The sequence below is a fragment of the Arabidopsis lyrata genome, assembly GCF_000004255.2.
Source record: "Arabidopsis lyrata subsp. lyrata unplaced genomic scaffold ARALYscaffold_7, whole genome shotgun sequence".
Taxonomy (NCBI): Eukaryota; Viridiplantae; Streptophyta; class Magnoliopsida; order Brassicales; family Brassicaceae; genus Arabidopsis; species Arabidopsis lyrata.
This window is the reverse complement of record NW_003302549.1, coordinates 3,928,251-3,950,701: the sequence shown is the minus strand read 5'-3', so window position 1 is coordinate 3,950,701 and position 22,451 is coordinate 3,928,251. Positions and strand designations below refer to the sequence as shown.

The following is a 22,451-nucleotide window of genomic DNA, read 5'->3' as shown; positions in this document are numbered from 1 at the left end:
AACGCGAACGCTGTACCAGATAAGGTTAAAATGGCTAAGACTGTAGGTAGGTAATTTGTGAAAAGTAGACACTACAAACGCAAACACACACAATCATCAATCCCTTATTCGTTTTGCACACACACACAACATCAAAGTTTGTATATAAAACACGAAGATTGGGAAATCAAAATCTCTACAAGAATCAAATGAGAAAGTTCCATGGAAGAAGAGTGTTTTTTTTTTCTTTTTTTTTCTATGTTTCGGAGATGAGTTTTTTTCTGTTCCACACATCCTTCTCGGAATAACACTTGAAACGAAACCTTGCAATGAGTTTGTTAAAAACTCTACTTGCAGTCACGTTTCTGTGTTTAGTACCTCGTTGACTTGGCGTCGTCGACTTGTAAGAGAGCCAACCTCCCAATACAGTCGCTAGAAAGCTTGGTTGGATCCGAGGGATGGAGTCAACACCATCTTCTTGACCTTCTCTTACCTTCTTTTTCCGGGTTTCGGGTGTGGTTGAGAACCTGATTGGTCCAAAAACATGTATTACCATGGATTCTCCGGATAATGAAATGCTAAAAGCATTTAATACCAAAGTTCTTACAGTTTGAGTTGTTTGAAAGAAGAAACACGGGGTGTCTTGCTCTTATGCTTCACCATCAACATGCAGTAGTTTGAGATATGGCGGATGAATCGAAGCTGAATGATGGTGGATTAAAACCCATTAGAGCATTACTACAAAGCACAATGTAGTCAAAACTAAACTTGACTATTATAAGAATCTACATAATCCAGGTTGGAGAATCTAGCTACCCAGGTGCATCGTTAGACAAGCTCTCTACACTACCAAATCACATAGCTGAAAGTTTCAGCCTGAAACAATATCATAAGTATAGACTCATTGATGCATTCAAGTGAAAAAGAAAGAGTAAACGGCTAACCTGATCGCCGTCTTTAATGCCAAATTCAAGGAGGTACTCAGACTCGTTAATCAGTCTTTTATCTTCGTAAGATAAGCAGAATTGTCCCCAAACATGCGGCCTTTATAATCTCAGTGTAAATATAGGATCATCAATAATCGTTTATATAGAAACAAATTCGGAATTCTTCAAAGAATAACTCGAATAAAGAATCAGATGGTACCATGAGATCTTGCCAGGGCCTGAGATGGGCAAGTGAGAAAACGCAGCTTCTACTGCCATCTTGAGCTCCCCTACTGTCGCTGTCTTCAACACTTGAATACCTACAAATCCAAAACACGCTTAAAGGGAATCCTACGAAACCACTAAATTCAGAAACCAGTCAAAATTCTCCGGAAAACATCAAACAAATCAACACAGACAAAAAAAAAAAAAAAAAACTAAAATTCGTTGTAAAGCAACAACTTTTAGTTCTTTTGAGCCACAATACTTAGTTGACATATAAAATTTAATGGTAAAAACAAGTAACAGATGAGTATAGGTACCAAAGGAAGATCCATCAAGCTTGAGAACAGTGAGTTTGATGGGCTCTTCAGGCATCTGATTATAATTGAAACTCCTCCGACGCGGGAGTCCATCGATTAGCCGGAGAGGCGAGAGAGACGCAGCAAAAGAGCGGCGTGGAAAGTCCATAGATTGATTATTGAGAAATTTTGATTTTCCCGGGCTAAGACATCTACTTCCAAGTTTTTGGCGACGGAGTAGGAGAAATCAGAGCTTGAGTTGGGTCCGAGTGGAAGATTGATACCATGGGAAGAGGATGAGGAAGGTGAAAGATACTTTGAAGGGAATCATGGTTAAGGGATCTCTGCTTTTTCCAGCCACCTTTTTACCGGCGAGAATGGTTTGCTTTTGAAGATATGCAACATGAAAACAAATAACTATACTATATAAACAAAAATCAGAATGTTGTAACAACAAGCACCCATGGCCTAATGGATAAGGCGCTTGACTTCTAATCAAGCGATTGTGGGTTCGAGTCCCACTGGGTGTGTGATTCTTTTTTTTTTCTTTTACTTTGCAATCTTAACCAAACTCTTATTTTTGAGCTGCAAGAAATCCTCATATCATTCATTAATATCAGACCGTTATATACACATTTTGAATGCTTTACTCTTTGATTCAGTGAAAAACCGAGTCTCTCTACAATGTAAAAGAAATCAGTTTCTTTATAATCCAGTTATGTTTCGCCTTGTTGAGAACTGAAGAAGAACAAGACACAAGTTCAAAAAATTAGGCCTCGCATTATTAATACTACTCTAAAGTCACCTGCAAAACCAAAAGTTGAACACTCTATCTCCACTTGAACATCACTAGTCTTCAACTTTTCCTTAAACTAATGAGCCTTTATCATCACTAGTCTTCAACTTTTCCTTAAACTCATGTTTTTGTTGGCTCTTCTTTGTTTTGGAGTTGTTACCTCCCGATGATCTTATAATATGCATATAAACCTGACCCGAAGAAACCAAGAAGCTGTCCAATCACATTCATCTGCGTGAATGAACCCAAAAAAAAAAAGGTACTCAGATGTAGCAAAAGTAGATGCCGATTTTGGGTTCAATAGACTAATTGGAACGTTGAAGAAAATTACCAGGTCGAATGGGAGTCCACCAAAGAGCATCCAGCCTAGTCCAACCGTGAATAGATCCTGCAACGATGATATAATGTTCAAAATGTCTCCTTAGCAGATTAGTTTCACATTTCTTTTGTACAGGAGATACTAACAAAGTGAAACCAACCTTCATATTGCCACAAATTGTCTGCGTCAGAGCTGAGTTGAGAGTGGTGTTAAGGAAAATGCAGTAGTTTAAGAAGAAAGCCAGCACGCACGAGCAGAGTAATACAACCTGGGTGAGAACATAACAGAAAAAGAGATTATCAGTATCACAAACGCAAAGTGGACAGATATAAGGTAAATAATGATTTACGGTACCATGAAACCAGGAGATAAGAGGTGAGGAAAGTTAATTGTCTTCTCCAAGTCGCCACAAATAAATGTCCAAATCATCAATATAGGTCCGCATATAATTCCTATCATTGAAAATCTCACAAATTCAAAGCAAGTCTTGAGAGTTTAGGGTCAATTTTGTTATCTGTTTAGTTTATATTACCATTGGACCACATAAGGCCAAAGCTATTCAAGCCACTTGATTTCCCTGGAGAACCAGACATTAGACTTGGGTAAGAGAGATTTCACTCTGGCAGGAGGACATGTAGTAAAACAATTTATTCAGAGAGCGGGTGACTAGCGTACCAGTACGGGCAATAGTTGCTAGATATACTGCTGTTGATATGTTGGCTAAGAAAACAACACCATATCCATAAAAGTCAAATGACAAGTCCCTAGCTCCAGCAAAAAATGCGCCAAGCAGGATAACGCCAACACTGACATCAATCTTACAAGAGTTTAGTGTGTGCATGTAAGAATCAAGGAGCATGATTCTTGTTTTAGAGGTGCTAACATGTACGTTTTTATGGAGGGACTTAAAGCACAATATAACATAAGCCTCTGGGGCATGTAACATACAGAATAAACGTAGAGCTACCATTATCTCTCGCATACTCCTATATCCTAATTCTTGTCTATACTGATCAAACACAAGGAGTTATTTCTTCCTAAAAGATACTATTAAACGCAGAATCCGAATACTTCACGAAATTATTAACTTCAATAGTGAAAAGATATCAATATTGCACGAACAGAAACTCCAGTATGGAAAAGATTGTGATTTTACCTTCCAATGATAGACCGTGTATATCTCTGACCTGTGAGCATGTACTCAATCACCATAGTAAATGCCACCGTAGTACGCCTAAGCGTGGTATACATGGGAACATTTACCCCTCTGACAGATGCCATAGAGGCTAGCTTTCAGGAGATACACATGGAACAAATCTGTGATCAGTTACTACTAAAGAAATCCAAAAAGCAGTAAAACTATTGCCAAAAATTATTCAGTAAAATGGTTACCATGTACATAAGATAGGCTATTGATAGAGGAAGGGTGTGAAACAATGTCTTCACTGGCACAAAATTTGAGGCATTATCAATAGAAAAAGAATCAGCAGCTGTGAAAGAGATGATCTTCCTGCGCCTCAAGGCATATAGAAACAAGCTAGAGGAAACCATCTGTGGAAAACAAAAGTGTCAAGCTAATTTAGATATTTTCCAACGGAAATATGAGTCTTATAGAACATAACTGAGACTGGAAAAAAGAATCTATGTACTAAACCTGGAATAGCGTGATAACGTTCACACACGGGAAATCATAGGAAGATAGAGCTGCTTTATTGAACAGCACAAGCATAACTGTGAATCAACATCCAAAAAAAAAAAATTGTCACATCTGATTAAACATACAATCAATTGTAAGTGTATCTTCTTCTTTACAAAATTGATTACAACAAAACATATTCATATTTGCCACATTTCAGTAACAACAACTACACAATGAGATTTTCATAGACTACTCAACAACGCGATTGTGTAGGCGAGGTCACTGAATTATATAGAATTTGAAGCCATTCTGATCAATACGGATATACAAATGTAGGACGAAGAAATTTGAAATGAATGAACACATTTACAAAGCAAACCAATCCAAGTCTTCGTCACGATATGGTTGCATCAACATCAGCGAAAATTCGAAACTGAATCTAACCACGAACTACGGAATCCAGCGAATCGAATCCGAGAAAACACCAGAACTGGACCCTACTCCAAAACACGTGATTCGAATCAATGACCCAAGTGAAATCGGGGAAATTACCAGCACAGGCCATGTAAGAAAGAGCAGCGTAAGCTCCACGTTTGGTCATGGCGGATCCTTTGAAAAGCCGATCATCAACATCATTTTCACCGGCGAGAGGAGGATCGGAAACCGGAAGGACAGGATTAGTCCTCATGGAATTCATCGTCGAGAGAGGTAGACTCTCTCCACGCTCTTCGTCTTCGTCGTCGTTCGCCGTCTCTCTGAGTCTTTGGTTCTCCTCCAAACACCGGAGAAAAATGCGTCACCGAAATGAATAATACTGACCGTAGAAGACACGGGAAATGTTGGAGTAAACACCTCTGCTTTTTGCAATCATTATCAAAGAGGGAATGTCACGTGTTTTTCTATTTGTGGGTTAAGGCCCACATTATTTTAAGCCCATTTCAAATTTGGGCTAAACGTGAGAGCTAAGGCCTTTATCGGTGTAGCTTTTTAGGGAGTTTTCTTTTTTTAGTTGTCTCGTCATGCTTTATGTACGGCATTTGAATAAGTTAATTCAGGACAAAAATATCACTTTTTGTATTATTGAGAGATTCGGGATTTGTGGAAGAATCAATCACGTGTTCTTAATTGTCATATAATGTTTTCATAGTGATTAGTGACCAATTATAATTAAAATCGCAGTGAAAGTTTTAGTCAACAACACTTTCAGCGAAATCAGGGTTTGTTTCTTCATCATATTGATTATAGCGCTACCTTTTTTTTAGTTTTTGAGCTACGTTCATCACAAGTTATACATAAAACGTTCAAGATAAATTTTTGTAAGAGAAACAACTTAAATCACAAATATATAGAACTCACTAAACTATCATCTATAACGAGATAACATGTTGCCAATTTGATCAAGAAGCTTGGATGATGAATGAATGTGGCAGGTTTGTGGTACGATTGGTAAAATAGTAGTTGAGGAGACATAGGAAAAACATGATAAGACTTTGCTATTTACAACTTGACGGAGACAAGACATTAAGCCAAAGCTGTCACAAAAACACTCAAACTCTTTTCTCAGTGTTTTGAGTTTAAAGAGAGACTTATTCACTTCCCCTTTCCTAACACTTATTTGTCCCCCAACCAAACAGTTTCTGTCCTTTCCCTTGTCCTCCCACGTGCATCTTTATATCTCATGACTTTTCGTTTCTAGATCTTGAATAATGTCTAGTGGATTAGGTTTGTTGTCGGTTCATTAGGTGACTAGTATCATATTTTCTTTTCCTATACTTGGGAGATCGCAGGATGAAGCAGATACTAAGTTTCAGAGCATACACACCTAATTTGAAGCTCATTGACTTAGTCCTTTTAATCTTGTTTACAAAAATTTGATCTAAAAATGTTGATGGGGTAAGTAGGCATGTAAGTTTTGCTACTAGTCATGATCAAATAATAGCAAAAACAGAACGATCCCACGAGCAAGACTAAGTGTAAAGTGGTTCCCACAAGAGCCATATCCCATATGGTCCTTCAACTTTTAAAGCCCATTACTTCAGTGGTCGACCCGACATTACGCCACGAGTAGTCACGCACGCACGACTCCGTTCACGTGACACTCACGTTGATATTTCCCCCTCTACTCTCTTCTCCGATCCTTGTTGATCTAAAAAACCATGAGGAGACAAACCTAATTTCATATTAATATATATGATATAGACTTCTTACTCAACAGTCACTTTCGTAATCCAAATTCATATCTTACGAAATTATTTCTTAAAAGAAGGTTGTGGATTAAGTTTTAATATTGTGTTAACCACAGCATATATCCTTGTACCAACAGTGTTTATTCTTAAATGGAAACAAACATATGTCAATGTCATGCATACAGCTAAAATATCATTATATAATGTTAAGAGTAAAAGAAGAAAATTAAAAATTGAAACAACGCAATATTTTTATAGATGTACTTATTGTATTTTTCTAGTCTTCATGGTAGTTTTGTTGCTTTATTTTGTTTTAAAAATCATAAGTCGGCAATTCAACCTGTTTTATCCTAGTCCAATAAATCATTAAGGGAGGAGGTACTATCTATAGTCGCCTCAATCAATTTACGTTGTCATGGCATTCAATCCAAAGAAACTATAAGCTATGAAGAATCCTCAATCTTTGGTTACAAAAACAAAACAGTTGTTAAAATTAGTGTTCAAAAAGTAGCATGTTCCTTCCCATACAGAGCAAACAAAGTACTCAAGCTCAGGATAGGAAAACATTACTTAGCCCTTAGTCATAATTTGATCAAACTCCTCCCAAAAAATTGCAACTGATGAAGTCAATATTTGTATAGTGAATCAAGCTATAAATGTCTACTGATAGTTGTCTCTTAAAAGGTTAACAAAAGTTATGAAAAGCTGAAAAAATCAGAGTTTGCTAGTATTACTTACAGTTATCAATTTAAGTATCACATTATAGTATTGGATGAAATGATTCTTTCCGTGCAAAACCAAATTTTCTATTAGAAACATAGAATGTAAACAAAAATATGGGACGTTGTCCGTTCCAACATTAACCAAACTTGTCTATTACTAATATTCATGTTGGTTTGATTAGGGCTGGGCATTCGGGTATGCGGGTCGGGTTCGGGTAAAACCCGATCGGGTACGGGTCTTTCGGGTAGAGGAGTTTAGGACCCAATAGGGTAAATCTAAAATATCGGTTTGGTTTCGGTTCGGATCTAATCGGGTTCGGGTCGGTTCGGGTTTAGATTTTTAGAACCGCTAAATACCCAAAAAAATCGGGTACCCATCGGGTTCGGGTATTTTATACCCAAATACCCAAAATTTTACCAAATACCCGAATTTTATCTGAAATTTTATCCTAATATCCGAATTTTATCCGCAATTTTACTATAATATCCAAGTTTCACCCAAAAATTTATCCGAATAACCGGAATTTTGTCCAAATATTTAAAAAATTTACAAGCATCTCGCGTATAAATATATTTTGTCTTAAATATTTAAATATCAGTGCATTTAATTTTTGGTAATTATTCTCGGATATTTAGATATAAATGTATTTAGCTCAAATATTACATATATAAAAAGTTTTATATGTATAAGTATATGTAATTTCGGGTAATCGGGTACCCGTTCGGGTATCGGGTTCGGATCGGGTTTTACCCTATACCCACGGGTACGACAATACAAGATCCAATAGGGTAAATAGCTAATACCCGTACCCGCCCCGAACCGGTTTTTTCGGGTCGGTTTCGGTTCGGGTACTCGGGTACGGTTTTTTTGCCCAGGCCTAGGTTTGATGTTGGATGTCTAAATTCGTTGAATCATGTGTCCCTTGACGAAATATGCCTCTTCTTATTTCTTAGTTTAGATGCACTTTACCATATTTTCTAGTACTTGCTTTAATTTTTTTAATAAAATATGTTGATTGTCATATTGCGAAAAGTGTGAATTAAAAACGCCAATCTAGCCATCTAGCACAAGTTAGCAGTCGTAGATCCTTCCATATATTAATTTTGCAAATTTTGCTAATCGTAACGAAGATATCCAGCCACTTTTACACGCTTTTTATGAAATCAATAAATAATTATCATAACATTTTCAGCCATTTTTTTAATTTCTTAAACCATGATGGTGTAAAATAATTATCATACTATATAATGAGCGGAATTTATGATATAATTGTTTGTAATTATGTTATGTTATATAAAAATTTAAATTTAATAGTGTGTGAGTGAGAACTTGTTATATCTACTAGTGTAGATAATATAGATTTTGGATATAAAAATAAAATTTATAAAATGTATTTAAATCAGAAAAGCATAAAACTTTAGATAAAATAATGTAAAAATGTGTTAGCATCAATGTTGGGATATTGGCCGACCCGAACTTAATCAATGTCGGAAGCAATTACTTCTCTCCCAAAAGACTTTTTCCCCTTTGCAGAACTAGGAACTTCCTCACTACCATTCGCTTAACGTGAAAGCCATAAATTCCATATATTCAAAAAATCAAAACTGTTTAGCATAACCTCTATTTGGTATAGATTTTAATTTATGTTATATCCTAAACTGTATGATTTCGTACAGCATTGGCTCATAAAGATGAATATTCGTAAAAAGAGTTCGCCGTTGTTATTTGTTAGGTCTGCTACGTTATCTGGTGAAAACGTTATTTCAATCATGTTGAGTTTAATTTTAAATACTATGAAACTTTTGAAGATAATATTGTTTCCTAGTCAACTATATGTTCTACATTATGGTCCAAGAAGATATATGAACTAAAAGTTCAGGATTCAACGACATAAATTACAAATATTCTAATACTTGATTGATTACTTGTTTAGAATAGATAGTATCGTGTTGGTTAAGATACCATAGAGACACATCTATCGACATCTATATTTGTGTGGGTTACATAAATGTACATTTTATATATGTATATATTTATGATTAAGCCATATATCCCTCCTTGACCTCTGCCCCCCTTTCCTTTTACTATAAATAGAGAATACTTATGATCCTCTAATTCAGCAATCAGCACCAACCTACACAACCTTTTCCAAAGCCAACAATAAAAGAACAAAAGCTTTTATTTTCATCAAATACGAAGCTGCCTTAGAAATGGAGTTGGATCTTGGTCTCTCTCTTTCACCTCATAGCTCTTCAAAGCTAGGGTTCGACTTTGACCTCAACAAGCATTGTGTGATGGAGGGTGCTGCGTCTTGTTTGGATACCCAAAAACTGTGTTTTGATGCGACGTTTGGGTTGGGGAATGTTGAAGAAGATTGTTATATGCCAAAACCGCGTTTGTTTGCCTTGAATGGCCAGCCCAATGAGGAAGACGAAGATCCTCTGGAATCCGAATCTTCAATTGTTTATGAGTGAGTCACTAACTAATACTATATAAGTATTTGACAATAATTAGGTTAAGCTAGTTACATCTGGCATTATATAGCAAAATCAGTGACTTCTAAGTTTCTCAAAAATGTTATGATGTTGTATTTAACTCAATGGAGAGGCATAATTTGATAATGGTTATAACATTTAATTAATTTTGACATTTTAGTGATGAGGAGGAAAATAGCGAAGTCGTGGGATGGCCACCAGTAAAAACATGTATGATAAAGTATGGTAGTTATCATCATCGTCATAGTCGTAATCATCATCATTACCCGTATCATCATCGTGATAGAAGGATCACGGTGATGAACAACAACATATCTAATCCAACAACGGCTACAGTCGGATCATCATCATCTTCGTCAACATCATCGAGATCATCAATGTATGTTAAGGTTAAGATGGATGGTGTGGCAATAGCAAGAAAGGTGGATATCAAGCTTTTCAACTCTTACGAGTCCCTCACTAACTCCTTGATCACCATGTTTACCGAATGTAAGTATACACTACGTTTATCAAAAGCTAATGTAAGAAAACTATAAACAATTGAAAATATAACATAACTTTGAATCTAATTTTGGTTAATCAGATGAAGATTGTGACAGAGAAGATACAAACTATACATTCACCTTCCAAGGGAAAGACGGTGGCTGGCTACTACCAGGGGATACTCCATGGAAGTAAGTTTACTTCTTTATACTTATTGCCTCAATTTTACAATATTATGAACTTTAAGAAAAAAACCAATTATTTAGTACTCAATATACTCTATTTTTCTTTCAAATGCATGTACATATCATTTCGGAGATGGGTGACAGATATATTAATAATTAACTTCTTGTTTTGGTTTTGTAGGATCTTTGCGGAATCTGTTCATCGGATATCAATAATTAGAGAACGTCCGTGTGCATATACAAGATGTTTGTTTTAAAGATAGAAAGTTCAAATCGGACTATTATATTTATTTTGTAATGAAAATGTTTATCATTAGATTATAAATCCACTTGATCTCTTTCCTCACTTCTTCTAGTTCTATTATCCAATTCAATGGTTTATAAGCTGTTATTATCAGGAATCATGGCTAACAAATGGACGAAAAGCTAAAGAAAATTCAAAAGCCTAAAAAAAATTCATGAATTGTCAGTGACTAACTAGCTAGCGGATCAGATTAGGGAAATCAATAATTAAGCTGTTAGAAATTTCCTTGTTCAAATTCCATATCATACAACGACTTTTCTTGTTTACCTTTTTTTTTTAATAGACTTGTTTGATTGAGAAACCAGAAAAACATAAGAATGTGATGGTTACGGAATGATATTACTGATTTCCGGGTTTTACATAAGTAGGTCACTTTATATGATTTGAAATTTTCTAAGTTATTAATTAACATTTTTGTTTGAATCAGATTCGAGTACTATTTAAAATAGTGAGTATGATCCAAAACCATAATTTATAGACAAACAAGGAAAAAACAAACAAGCATGAATATTTTAGAAGCTAAAAAGAAACAAAATTAAAACTCAATATTATTGATTTTAGCTTAAAATATGTAATTTAGATTGAAATACTAACCATGAAATATACAAAAGGGTGAGTTAAATATCTCTATGCACAGAGGAATGGTTATTACTAAAATGGTTATTATATTTAACATTTTTGCTTAAAATAATATCATAAGCTTATCATCTTTAAATTAACTAAAAATAATATCTGTATTTAAAGAAAAAATATGTATATATTTAAGAAATTTAGAGAAACACATCTAGTAACTAAAGTTATGTATGAATGAAACAACTGTAAAAAAATACGATAATAACTCTTACAAAAAATTGAATGATTAAAAAAAAAAGACATCTTCACCGATACGTTCAGTGTTCAGACATACGCGGCTCCCGTCAATCCCGGTCACAAACCAAACCTTCAGATCGACGGCTCTAAGCAGTCCACGTCACCCTTGGACTCTTAACTCTCTTGTTAAATTGTGTCTCTCTGTCTTTTTTGACTGGTTCGGCGAATCTGACACCCGCCTCCTCCCTTGTATAGGAGTCTTTTTTATTGAGAAAATATAGATCTTCTTCACCTTCTTCATAGATCTCAGATCCCGATCCCGATCCCGCCGGCGACTTCTTCATTTTCTCTTCACCTCCCAATCAATCTCTCTCTCCCGCAGATCTAGCGAATCGGTATTGAACATTTCAATTTAGATATCGTTGGATTCTCCATTAATTTCTCAACCAAATTACTCTCTCTTTTTTGTTTGGGGTTTTTGAAAGATTTCGAGTCCCTAAGTAGGAGTGGAATCATGGCGCTGAGCATGCGTAAAGCGATCGGAGTTGTTAAGGATCAGACTAGTATCGGCATAGCCAAGGTAGCTAGCAACATAGCTCCAGATCTGGAAGTTGCGATCGTGAAAGCTACGAGCCACGACGATGATCAATCTAGTGACAAGTATATCCGCGAGATCCTTAGCTTAACTTCACTCTCCCGTGGCTACGTTCACGCCTGTGTCACCTCTGTCTCACGCCGTCTTAAGAAGACGCGTGACTGGATCGTCGCTCTCAAGGCTCTTATGCTCGTCCACCGTCTTCTTAACGAAGGAGATCCACTGTTTCAGGAAGAGATCCTTTACGCTACCCGACGAGGTACGAGGATTCTTAACATGTCTGATTTTCGTGATGAGGCTCATTCTAGCTCTTGGGATCACTCTGCTTTCGTTAGGACATATGCTAGTTACTTGGATCAGAGGCTTGAACTAGCTCTTTTTGAGAGGAAAGGGAGAAATGGTGGTGGTGGTAGTAGTAGTAGTAGTCATCAAAGCAATGGGGATGATGGATATAGTCGGTCTAGGGATGATTTTAGGTCTCCCCCTCCAAGAACTTATGATTATGAGACTGGTAATGGTTTTGCTATGCCTAAGAGGTCTCGGTCTTTTGGAGATGTGAATGAGATTGGAGGAAGAGAAGAGAAGAAATCGGTTACTCCTTTAAGAGAGATGACACCCGAGAGGATTTTTGGAAAGATGGGTCATTTGCAGAGGCTGCTTGATCGGTTTTTATCTTGTCGACCTACCGGTTTAGCCAAAAACAGTCGGATGATCTTAATTGCCATGTACCCGGTTGTGAAAGAGAGTTTTAGGCTTTACGCTGACATATGCGAGGTCTTGGCTGTTCTGCTTGACAAGTTTTTCGATATGGAGTATACTGATTGTGTCAAGGCCTTTGATGCTTATGCTAGTGCGGCTAAACAGATCGATGAGCTCATTGCGTTCTACCATTGGTGTAAGGACACGGGCGTGGCGAGATCTTCTGAGTACCCTGAGGTTCAGAGGATCACGAGCAAGCTGTTGGAGACATTAGAAGAGTTTGTGAGAGACAGAGCCAAGAGGGCCAAAAGTCCCGAGAGGAAAGAGATAGAAGCTCCTCCTGCTCCTGCTCCTCCAGTTGAAGAGCCAGTGGGTATGAATGAGATCAAAGCGCTTCCTCCTCCAGAGAATCACACTCCTCCACCTCCACCTGCTCCAGAGCCTAAACCGCAGCAACCGCAGGTAACTGATGATCTAGTTAACCTGAGAGAAGATGATGTCACTGGTGATGACCAAGGGAACAAGTTTGCTCTTGCTCTCTTTGCGGGTCCTCCTGCTAGTAACGGAAAATGGGAAGCTTTTTCTTCTGATAATGGCGTGACATCGGCTTGGCAGAATCCAGCAGCAGAGCTCGGGAAAGCGGATTGGGAACTGGCATTGGTTGAGACAGCTAGTAATCTAGAACATCAGAAAGCCGCTATGGGTGGTGGTTTAGATCCGTTGTTACTCAACGGAATGTACGATCAAGGAGCAGTTAGACAACACGTGAGCACCTCGGAGTTAACTGGTGGAAGTTCAAGCAGCGTAGCACTCCCTTTACCGGGTAAAATCAACAGCCATATACTAGCACTTCCTGCGCCCGATGGAACCGTTCAGAAAGTGAACCAAGACCCGTTTGCAGCTTCCCTGACCATTCCGCCTCCTTCATATGTGCAAATGGCTGAGATGGACAAAAAACAATATCTATTGACTCAGGAGCAGCAATTATGGCAGCAATATCAGCAAGAAGGAATGAGAGGTCAAGCTAGTTTGGCTAAGATGAATACAGCCCAAACCGCAATGCCGTATGGGATGCCACCGGTTAACGGGATGGGACCGCCGCCGATGGGGTATTACTACAACAACCCTTACTGATTTCATTCATTTTGTTTGTTTTTTATTTACATATATATTTTTCGACCAATGTAGATGTGTTATAATCCGGTTTCTTCTTGTATTTTTTTTTCCTGATCTTGCGTCCTATTATTGAACCTGTGAGACTTTGCCTCTTTTGAGTATTGATGAATAATGAGTTTATACATTTGTTGTTTTCTTGTAATTCTTTGTACGACTTAGCTTGGATTGGTTTGGTTTGGTTTGGTTTGGTTGGAGTTGGGTGAAGCTAACGATAGGTAAAAATAACTATCAGGTGTTCAACCGTATTTGTCGCTTTCTGGTTAATATATAAGCCTTTTGTTTGTATCTCATATACTAAAATACTGTAATCAAAGTTCTCTATATAAAATTTGATTTGTGAAACAGTGTGCATATGATACATTTTCTAACATTGTTGGACTTTACAGACCATTATACCTTTCACGCGATTTATATTGGAGTTGGACCAAAATTCAACAAAGAAAATACTTAGTGGTAGTAATTGTCTCTCTAGTATAGTTCACTTCAACGTATTGGGTCATTGACATTTGCCATAAGAAATTTGGAACATCCTCATATCCTACTCATCAATAATAAGCGTATCTCGTGTTTTTAGTGAAGATAATGGAGCCTAAAATTGCATTTTTCTTTTTAAAGTTGACTCGTTAAAATCACTTGGTCCCCAAAAACTTTTTATCTTTTTTTTTTTTTTCTGAAAACTCCAAATATTTGATAACAACATGCATAGATAAAACAATATAATTAGCTTTGCCAAAAGTCTGCAACTAATATCTATTCTCTTCACACACGAAAAAAAATGATTATGATCTAGTGTTTTATGCACTGTCATTTGATATGTCATCATCTAAATCAACTTGCATATTGCATGTCTTTTTTTGTCAAACAAATTTTTTTAAAAAAAAAAAAGAAAAAAAAGAAGAAGACAAAATCCATGTAGAGTGATACATAATCAGGAGTGATACCTGACAATATACAAGATTTTAGTGGTTTACAAATGCGTATATGATTTACTAAAATCATAGAGACACTGGACCTATAAGAGATTGATTGATGAAAAAAATTGTCAACATAGAAGGAAAACCAGTATTTGAATCCCCCTTTCATAATATTTCCGTATAAATGTTGTATGTATTTCAAGTTTGGAAATTTAACCAAAAATGATAGTGTTTTGTAACAATGAAATTCTACATAACTTAACAATTAAAGAAAGCTCATTAGAAAGAAGCAAAAAGAACCCTATCATGGTTTCGTAAACGCAAGTTGCGATAACTTCATTGCCGCTTTTTCCACAAAACAGAGGAAGGCAATGAAGAACAAGAACCATTCATTCGTCGCATCTCTCCGATAATCGATTATTTTCTCTTGAACTAAGGTTAGATTAGTGAATTGTTGAAACTCTGGTTTTGATGCAGCCAAGGTAATCTTAAGTGTTTACTCTGCATAATCGTAATCTTCAAACCCTAAACCATGAAACAAAAAAACACCAATAAGTTAACGAAAGAGAAAGTCACCGATATACAATTTTCATTATAGCAAGTTATTCTTTAATTGTCTATCACGCGATTCATGGCTTGTAGGTATCAACTTTTTGTAAATTTTACATATTTCTTTGAAAAAAGTAAAAAAGGACAAGAAAAGCACGAGGCAAGACGATGATTGTGGGTGTGTGGTCTTTACGCGACAACCAAACTCGAGTGTTGACGAATCTAAGCCCAATCTTCCGCAAAACTTAGACCCCATATTAGATAGTTAGATAGATAATTAATTTTTATTATGTTAATAAACAACCTACTACTGAACATTTATCCATTTCATTCTCCTAGTTTCTTCTCTCTGTCTACAGTGTATATTTACATAAACACAGGGCAAAGTCGAAATTCAAAACCTACCCTATACCCACATCACTTTGATAGTCCATTAAGTATCTCTACCTATGTCAACAGTTCCATTAAATATCATTCGAAACTATGATTCTCCAATTTATCTTCTCGTATCCAATGTAAGGTTTAAATGTGGCTATTTGGTAATGATGCTTGCTTGATTCCATTTGCTAGTATGAGGATCATGAGATTCGAGTTGGACGATTTTACTTTACTCACGATAATGGTAGACTTGGGTTTTTGTTTTCCCTAGGTACTCATTTAAATTACAATTATTTTCTCCCCCAAAAAAACAGAAACTATAAGAGAATTTACAACAATGCCATTAGAGAAAACATTCACACACCACCGGCCGAGTCATTGAACAAGACGGTTCGAGCCATACCCAACAACGGCTCAAGAGCCTCCGGTGAAAACTTCCTAGCGAACAGAAACGAATCCATCCGCTCAACCGCAGACCACTCCGAACCGTTGATTCCATCCTCACCATATCTTGGCCTAGTCTTTCTAAGCCGCAAGATCAGCTCAGGCACGACTTCCTCCGGCTCGTACATCCGCGGGTGACCACCGTCGTTGACAGTCCAGTCCACGTGAGTAAGCGTGGCGGGGACACATCCACGTGGATCTCGCATATTAAGGAGGGTAGAAAAGTAACTTTCCTCCGGATAACACGAGTCTTCCCGCACGCACGTCTTGTTAAACTTCACCCATATACGCCGATCACGCGCCACCACACGCGCGTGTCTCCGTTTCAAAACCCAAAACTGAGACCCGATCCGAAACTCCTCGAGCTTCACTTCCGGAAGCATCGCGTGACTCCCAGTCGCCGTCCATCTATCGAACTGCCACGGCTCGTCTTTAAGTATCTCGATGAAGCTCTTGCGAGACGAGACAAGTGTCTTGTAAGTGAAGTCAAAGGAGCGAATTGGTACGCATGAAGGTGATATAACGGCAAACATGTAATTTAATGGATCGTCGAGAAGCGCGTGTGCTATTAGTCGACGCGCCGCCGCGGTTAGAGTGGGAGTGTGTCTCATCGAGGGTTTAGAAGAGTGAATGACCCGGTTCAGGAACACGCCGGAGAACGGCGGGTCGTATTCTCGGGTCGGATCCGCGTGAACGTAGACATTGTAGAGATTCTTGGAGCATCCATTGAAGAACTTCTCCCAAAGAGGCGCGAACGGAAGAGGCGACGTCGTTAAGTACATGAAAGCCAATTTCCGGGTCGAACCGGGAGGTAGATTCGGGTTGACCCGAGAAGCTAGTCGGAGAAGCGGCTCGTCTTCTTTAGGAATCGGCTGTCGAATCCGAACCACCGGAGAAGAAGAAGCGTCGGGAACATTTCGAGAGTAGAGAGAGAAGACGGAAAGGGAGCGGAAACCAAACTCCGGCGGCGTGATAACGCCGGTGAGTTCTCGCTGGACTGTGAAAATTACAGCCACCGGAAGACAGAGAAATAAAGCGCAGAAGAGAGGAAACAACGTCGGAGATAGCATCTCTCACTCGCCGGAGGATTAGAAGAAAATCAGTGACTACTTTTGCTTTTTAGAGAGAGAAACAAAGTATTATCAACGACATTTGGTTTCTAGAGTGAGAGAGTGGGATTTGGTGCAACTTGTATCTTACATTAGGAAATTAGATATTTAATTTGAGTACTACTAATTATAGAAATATATAATTCAATGGCATTTCATATTTGGAATTTTACATCTTTATATAGAAAAATATCTGTCTTCTCTCGAGTTGTCATTTAATATACATAACGTTCTTAAAAAAAATAGGCCACTAATTCTACTAATTCGATTACTGTACTATTTATCCAAAAAGAGTATATGAGTTGAATTCTTTTTTGGTTATTCATTTCTTGTACTTTATCAGTTTGTCATAAATCTGACTAAATCATAGGCCACACATAATGTGATTGTGTATTTGGAAGAATTTATTCGTTGATTAGCGTGCTAAAGCTAATTTTAAAAGGAGTCATAAATATTCGATTTATGGGCCGGGGGGGGGTCCTTAGTCTTACACGTGGATGGATGAAAACCGTTGGTTGGTAGCTTCCAATGACATCACGTGGCTGCGTGAATTTTCGTAATCGATCCGTTTCAGGAAACGTTTCAGTCTCGAAGGCAACAGCTTTGTTGGATACGAGTTGCACTCTACGGTGGTCCACGTGGTCGACATGCATTAGATTTGGGCCTTTAAAATCTAACTTCTTGGGCCTTTCAATAACGACGAGGCACCTTTGGTGGTTTTCATTTTGAGTTTGAGTTCAGACTTGAAGAGATTTAGGATAATGGGTCTTCGGTAATGTTTTCAGACCTTTACTTCATTCGTTGTCACTTGTCAGCAACGAGATTTTTAATTATAGTTTCTCAATCATAAAGTTTTTATTTTGTCGTCATCGTGAATGTTCAGAGAAAAGTATGGCAAAAAAATAAGAAGTGGTACGAAAGCAATTCTCAAGATTTCTTTTTGTTTCCTTTATTTTTTTACTTTGCATTGTAAAATCATATGCTTTTGTCGTTCTCTTTTTTTTGTTCCCTCACAAGTCACAAGACATGCAATTTTGAGATCACTCAAATGGATGATTTGACGCAAGTTACCCACGTGTCTTATTTAAATTTGACAGTGCAAAATCATTCCAGCAGTGGCATAATTTGGTGAATGCTATAGTTTTATTATATTTTAGTAAATTATTGGACTGCAACCCTATAGAGAGTAGGCCGGACCATAAAAAGTTTAGGCGGACTAAACCGAACCGGACCGGACCAATTGACAGGACTATCTCTCTCCCACACACTCAAATTATTGAGAAGTGAAAGCTAGTGAAGAACCACAATCTCACTTTGTCTTTTTTTTTTCTCTCTCTGATAGAAAAGGAAGTGGTGGAAGATATGCCGAGGCCAGGGCCAAGACCGTACGACTGTATCAGAAGAGCTTGGCATAGTGACAGACACCAACCCATGAGGGGTTTGCTCATCCAAGAGATTTTCAGGTCATCATCATCTTCTCTCTCTCTCACTCACTTTGTTTATCTATATGTGTTTGTATGGGTGTGTGTGCATGTGTTTCTTTAGCTCAATTTGTTCTTTGAACTATTTGTAGAATTGTTTGTGAGATTCACAGCCAATCCACCAGGAAGAACACAGAATGGCAAGAGAAGCTCCCTGTTGTTGTTTTGAGAGCTGAAGAAATCATGTATTCCAAAGCCAATTCTGAGGTTTTTTCTTCTAACATTTTAATTTCTCTATTTGGTTTTTGTTTCTAAGTAGTATTCCGATTGTCATGTTTTGATTTAATTGCCCTCTTTGAACAGTGAGATTGATAGTCTCTGGTAAATTGTACTAAACATTGGATTCACTGTCACTGTTTGTGAGTTGGTGGTGAAAATTTAGATTTGTAGCTAATGTGTTCATTTGGAAGATGAATCTTTTTCAATACTTCTTGTGGGTTTAATGTTAGGCTGAGTATATGGACATGAAGACCCTTTTAGACCGTACAAACGACGCCATCAACACCATCATACGACTTGATGAGACCACCGAAACAGGGGAATTTCTTCAGCCTTGTATAGAAGGTAATACTATACAATCTGTATATTCCAGTTCTTGGAAATTATTGGCTCATCAGATCAATTCTTCTGTAGCTGCTTTACATTTGGGGTGCACACCAAGGCGAGCTTCAAGGAGCCAACGGAACATAAACCCGAGATGTTATCTTAGCCAAGACTCAACTAACTTCGACAACATTTTGTCTCAAGTATTCATGAAACCTAACAACAACTTTGCTCCAAAGAATCTTGCAGTAGCACAAGAGAAGTGCCCTGTCTCCAAGTACTCAGTCTACCCTTTATGCTATTCATTCCGGCCAATCTCTGACTCGTGCAAGTCCAAAAACAGTAGACCTGCAAGTCTCTTTGATGCAACGAATGGCATTACCTTTGGTGGGGGTGAATGTGATCTATCTCTGCGCTTAGGTCCTCTTGGACCTCCACCTCCTACTCATAAACGAAGTAAGATGAGCAACAACAACAACAACAGCTGAAAAAGAGGACAAGATTGAGTTTTGATTAGTGAGTCTTGTGTTAGAAGAATGTGTGCTTCAGTTAGGTCTTTTAGTATCCTCTCTAGCCTCTAGGGTTTAGGTGTTTGTGAACTTGTAAATAGATAGACGAAGTAGCAAAAGAGGAGATGAAGTCGTTTTCTTCTTCCTGCATCAATCTCGAATCATCGGACTTCAAGAATGTACTAATTTACAATATTGCACAGTTCGAGAAATACCCATTCCACATCTCTGATTTCACAACAAGCATATTAAATGCCCTAAATTGGATTTTCCATCGAAAGCCGTTAGTTCCATCTGATCCCTTTGGCGACCGATGATGACTCTGGCAGGCTCTTCTGATATGGGCTTTTCTGAGCCAACTCAATTTAGGCCCATTTAGTTGCAAGTGGGCTGAAGAACACCCAGTAAACGAATATGAAGATAGTTTTTCTTTCTTCCGACACACTTGGGAGTATAAGTTGTAACAACTTTTGTGAAAGATTTATGAAAGTGTTTGTTCTACAGAAAAACCGAGTGAACTTGGACGTTAATCATCATAATGCACATGAGATTCAAAGTACATTAATTAACTATATAGTTGTAGATTATTGTATGATTTCATACCGTCTCGAACTTGATCAAAGAAGAAAAATCTTAGATGCAAAAACTATCTCAACAACCAAATCTTTGGTACATATTATTAGTTAAAAAAGAAGGGAAGATATTTCATCCCCTTATTATTAAAAGGGAAGTACAAATTGAAAAATGGTCAAATTTAGCCTTAATTTCAATTTCAATTTTGGATTTTGTTCTTTGTTAATCAAAATCGACAAGGGCATTTTGGTCATAAAGTTTCATTAAACTTTAAGAGATCCGCGTGTTAATACTCGGGTGGGTTAGGAGTAATTAACTCTTAATCACATAGTCAAGTTCTTAATCGGGTTTAGCATCCACATAAGTCAATCTAAGCCGTTCAAATTATTTTGTAAATTTAGTTCATTTTTGGTATCTAAATATGAGCATATTCGATCATAATAACTGCAAATTCAATGTAATTATCTCTCATAATAACTACAAATTCGATCATATATTGCCTAATCCCAAAAAAATCGTAATTACTATCTCTCATAAATATAATCCTAACCATAACCAACTCTACAATATTCATCATTTATCTAAATATAGCCAATCATTCAATTCTATTCCAAATTCGAATATATTTTGTTAATAGTATCTTTGATTTTATGCTTTGTCTCCAAGATATTCTCCTAGATTTTAAAATTATTGGAGCCAAAAACCCTAGCATCCTAGAATGCTATAAATATCAACGTCATTCTCATTTCCAATCCATCACTCAAATTCCTCTAACCTTAGCATCCTTCTTATTTAGATATCACAAATGGCTCAAGCAATTGCTTACCTCGATGACATCAAACCATACAAAACCACTTGGAGAGTTCAGGTCCGTGTCCTTCATACCTGGAAGACATTTACCACAAAGTTTGGTGAGACTTTCGACATGGTTCTGTCTGATGTCAAAGTAAGAATTCTTTGACATGTCTATATTAGTTCAATATATTAAAATAAGTTGTCTAATGATATACTAATATATTTCTATTTCTATGGTAGGGCAAGAAGATCCATGCGTCTGTGAAGAGAGAGCATCTCAACCGTTTTGAGAAGCTCATGGTTCCAGGAGAGTGGAAGGCTATTGAAAACTTTGGATTGACTTATTCAACTGGTCAGTTCAAAGCAACTGATCATCGTTACAAAATGGGCTTCATGGCGCAAACAAGAGTTGTGAGGATGGATCCATTGTCTGATTCTTATTACCTGTCATTGACTCCTTTCAATGATGTTTTAACTGCTGGTCTCAACCAGAACTACTTGATTGGTACATTTTCATATTAGCTATATTTTCATTTTTATCTAATCCTTTATGCAATATATATTGACGTTTTGATATTCTCTTTTGGTTCAAGATGTTGTCGGTCAAATCGTGAATGTTGGTGAAATGGAGACTATCGACGTGCAAAATAAACCTACTAAAAAGATTGATTTTGAACTGAGGGATCATACGTAAGTTTCATTCATTAGTTCTGTCGGCATTAAAATTAAATATGTCTTATTTTTGAATCTAATATTGCTATTACAATATTTAGGGATGAAAGGCTACCCTGTACTCTATGGGGTTCATTTGCAGAACAAGTTTTCTCTGCCTGTGAAGCTTCTGCTGGTGAGATGGTCATATGTTTGGTGAGATATGCTAAGATCAAGACTTACAAAGGTATTTTGTTTTGGTATTAATATCATACTTATAGTTTTTTTAAATCTTTTAAAAATTGAGCTGCTGACACTTTCTTTATGTTTTGCTTTCTAGATGTAAGGAGTATCTCCAATGCTTTCAATACATCTCAGATCTTGATCAATCCAGACATCCCTGAGATTGTTGCCTTCAAAGAAAGTTTACCAAAAGATGGGCTTGCTCTTACTCTTCTTGAGTCTAAACCAAAGCAGGAAATGATCGAGCTGACTACAGGGGATTTCTATCTTCAGTTTCCTAAGAAGACCATCAAAGAAGTCGCTGAGATGTTTGATGTAATAGTTCTTTTTTTCTATTACATTCTAATTTGATTGCATAGTTTATTCTAACCAACTTTTAAATGTTCCTATTTTCAGACTGGGAGGGTTAAGGTGCTCTGTACAATA

At 37.2% G+C, this 22,451-nt stretch overlaps 7 protein-coding genes and 1 non-coding gene across 9 annotated transcripts; 5 read left to right on the top strand and 3 right to left on the bottom strand.

Annotated features, from left to right (window-relative positions):
- Window positions 1–47: 47 nt before the first annotated feature.
- On the bottom strand, window positions 48–1,895 carry LOC9303322. 2 transcript variants are annotated; one of them, XM_021016763.1, is made up of 5 exons: window positions 1,448–1,895; window positions 1,126–1,225; window positions 924–1,023; window positions 587–696; window positions 48–506 (listed from the first exon to the last, which is right to left on the bottom strand). In XM_021016763.1, the coding sequence occupies exons 1-5, from the start codon at window positions 1,593–1,595 to the stop codon at window positions 236–238; spliced, it is 729 nt and encodes a 242-aa protein (XP_020872422.1). In that variant the 5' UTR covers window positions 1,596–1,895; the 3' UTR covers window positions 48–235. The 2 variants fall into 2 exon arrangements, with proteins under 2 accessions (XP_020872422.1, XP_002867250.1); XM_002867204.2 differs by having other exon boundaries at window positions 587–681; window positions 1,448–1,811.
- TRNAR-UCU lies at window positions 1,884–1,956 on the top strand. Its single transcript has one exon. It is a non-coding gene; the product is annotated as a tRNA-Arg (tRNA).
- A 47-nt stretch (window positions 1,957–2,003) lies between these two features.
- Window positions 2,004–5,025, bottom strand: LOC9305358 (nucleotide-sugar uncharacterized transporter 3). Its single transcript, XM_021016762.1, has 10 exons — window positions 4,733–5,025; window positions 4,196–4,272; window positions 3,934–4,092; window positions 3,698–3,831; window positions 3,217–3,347; window positions 3,074–3,118; window positions 2,896–2,993; window positions 2,702–2,809; window positions 2,554–2,610; window positions 2,004–2,453 (listed from the first exon to the last, which is right to left on the bottom strand). Exons 1-10 carry the CDS (start codon window positions 4,875–4,877, stop codon window positions 2,379–2,381), a joined length of 1,029 nt encoding a protein of 342 aa, XP_020872421.1. The 5' UTR covers window positions 4,878–5,025; the 3' UTR covers window positions 2,004–2,378.
- A 4,131-nt stretch (window positions 5,026–9,156) lies between these two features.
- Window positions 9,157–10,600, top strand: LOC9303321 (auxin-responsive protein IAA29). The gene is made up of 4 exons (XM_021016405.1): window positions 9,157–9,559; window positions 9,745–10,073; window positions 10,168–10,258; window positions 10,434–10,600. The coding sequence occupies exons 1-4, from the start codon at window positions 9,300–9,302 to the stop codon at window positions 10,507–10,509; spliced, it is 756 nt and encodes a 251-aa protein (XP_020872064.1). The 5' UTR covers window positions 9,157–9,299; the 3' UTR covers window positions 10,510–10,600.
- Window positions 10,601–11,573: 973 nt separating this feature from the next.
- On the top strand, window positions 11,574–13,978 carry LOC110226326 (probable clathrin assembly protein At4g32285). Its single transcript, XM_021017497.1, has 2 exons — window positions 11,574–11,761; window positions 11,852–13,978. Exon 2 carries the CDS (start codon window positions 11,881–11,883, stop codon window positions 13,792–13,794), a length of 1,914 nt encoding a protein of 637 aa, XP_020873156.1. The 5' UTR covers window positions 11,574–11,761; window positions 11,852–11,880; the 3' UTR covers window positions 13,795–13,978.
- A 1,902-nt stretch (window positions 13,979–15,880) lies between these two features.
- Window positions 15,881–17,367, bottom strand: LOC9305357. The gene has a single exon (XM_002867202.2). The coding sequence runs from the start codon at window positions 17,189–17,191 to the stop codon at window positions 16,034–16,036; it is 1,158 nt and encodes a 385-aa protein (XP_002867248.1). The 5' UTR covers window positions 17,192–17,367; the 3' UTR covers window positions 15,881–16,033.
- Window positions 17,368–18,335: 968 nt separating this feature from the next.
- On the top strand, window positions 18,336–19,988 carry LOC9305356. Its single transcript, XM_002869239.2, has 4 exons — window positions 18,336–18,693; window positions 18,804–18,918; window positions 19,161–19,275; window positions 19,345–19,988. The coding sequence occupies exons 1-4, from the start codon at window positions 18,593–18,595 to the stop codon at window positions 19,740–19,742; spliced, it is 729 nt and encodes a 242-aa protein (XP_002869285.1). The 5' UTR covers window positions 18,336–18,592; the 3' UTR covers window positions 19,743–19,988.
- Window positions 19,989–21,129: 1,141 nt separating this feature from the next.
- Window positions 21,130–22,421, top strand: LOC110226062. Its single transcript, XM_021016618.1, has 5 exons — window positions 21,130–21,282; window positions 21,372–21,636; window positions 21,725–21,821; window positions 21,905–22,029; window positions 22,123–22,421. Exons 1-5 carry the CDS (start codon window positions 21,142–21,144, stop codon window positions 22,374–22,376), a joined length of 882 nt encoding a protein of 293 aa, XP_020872277.1. The 5' UTR covers window positions 21,130–21,141; the 3' UTR covers window positions 22,377–22,421.
- The last annotated feature ends 30 nt before the right edge of the window (window positions 22,422–22,451 follow it).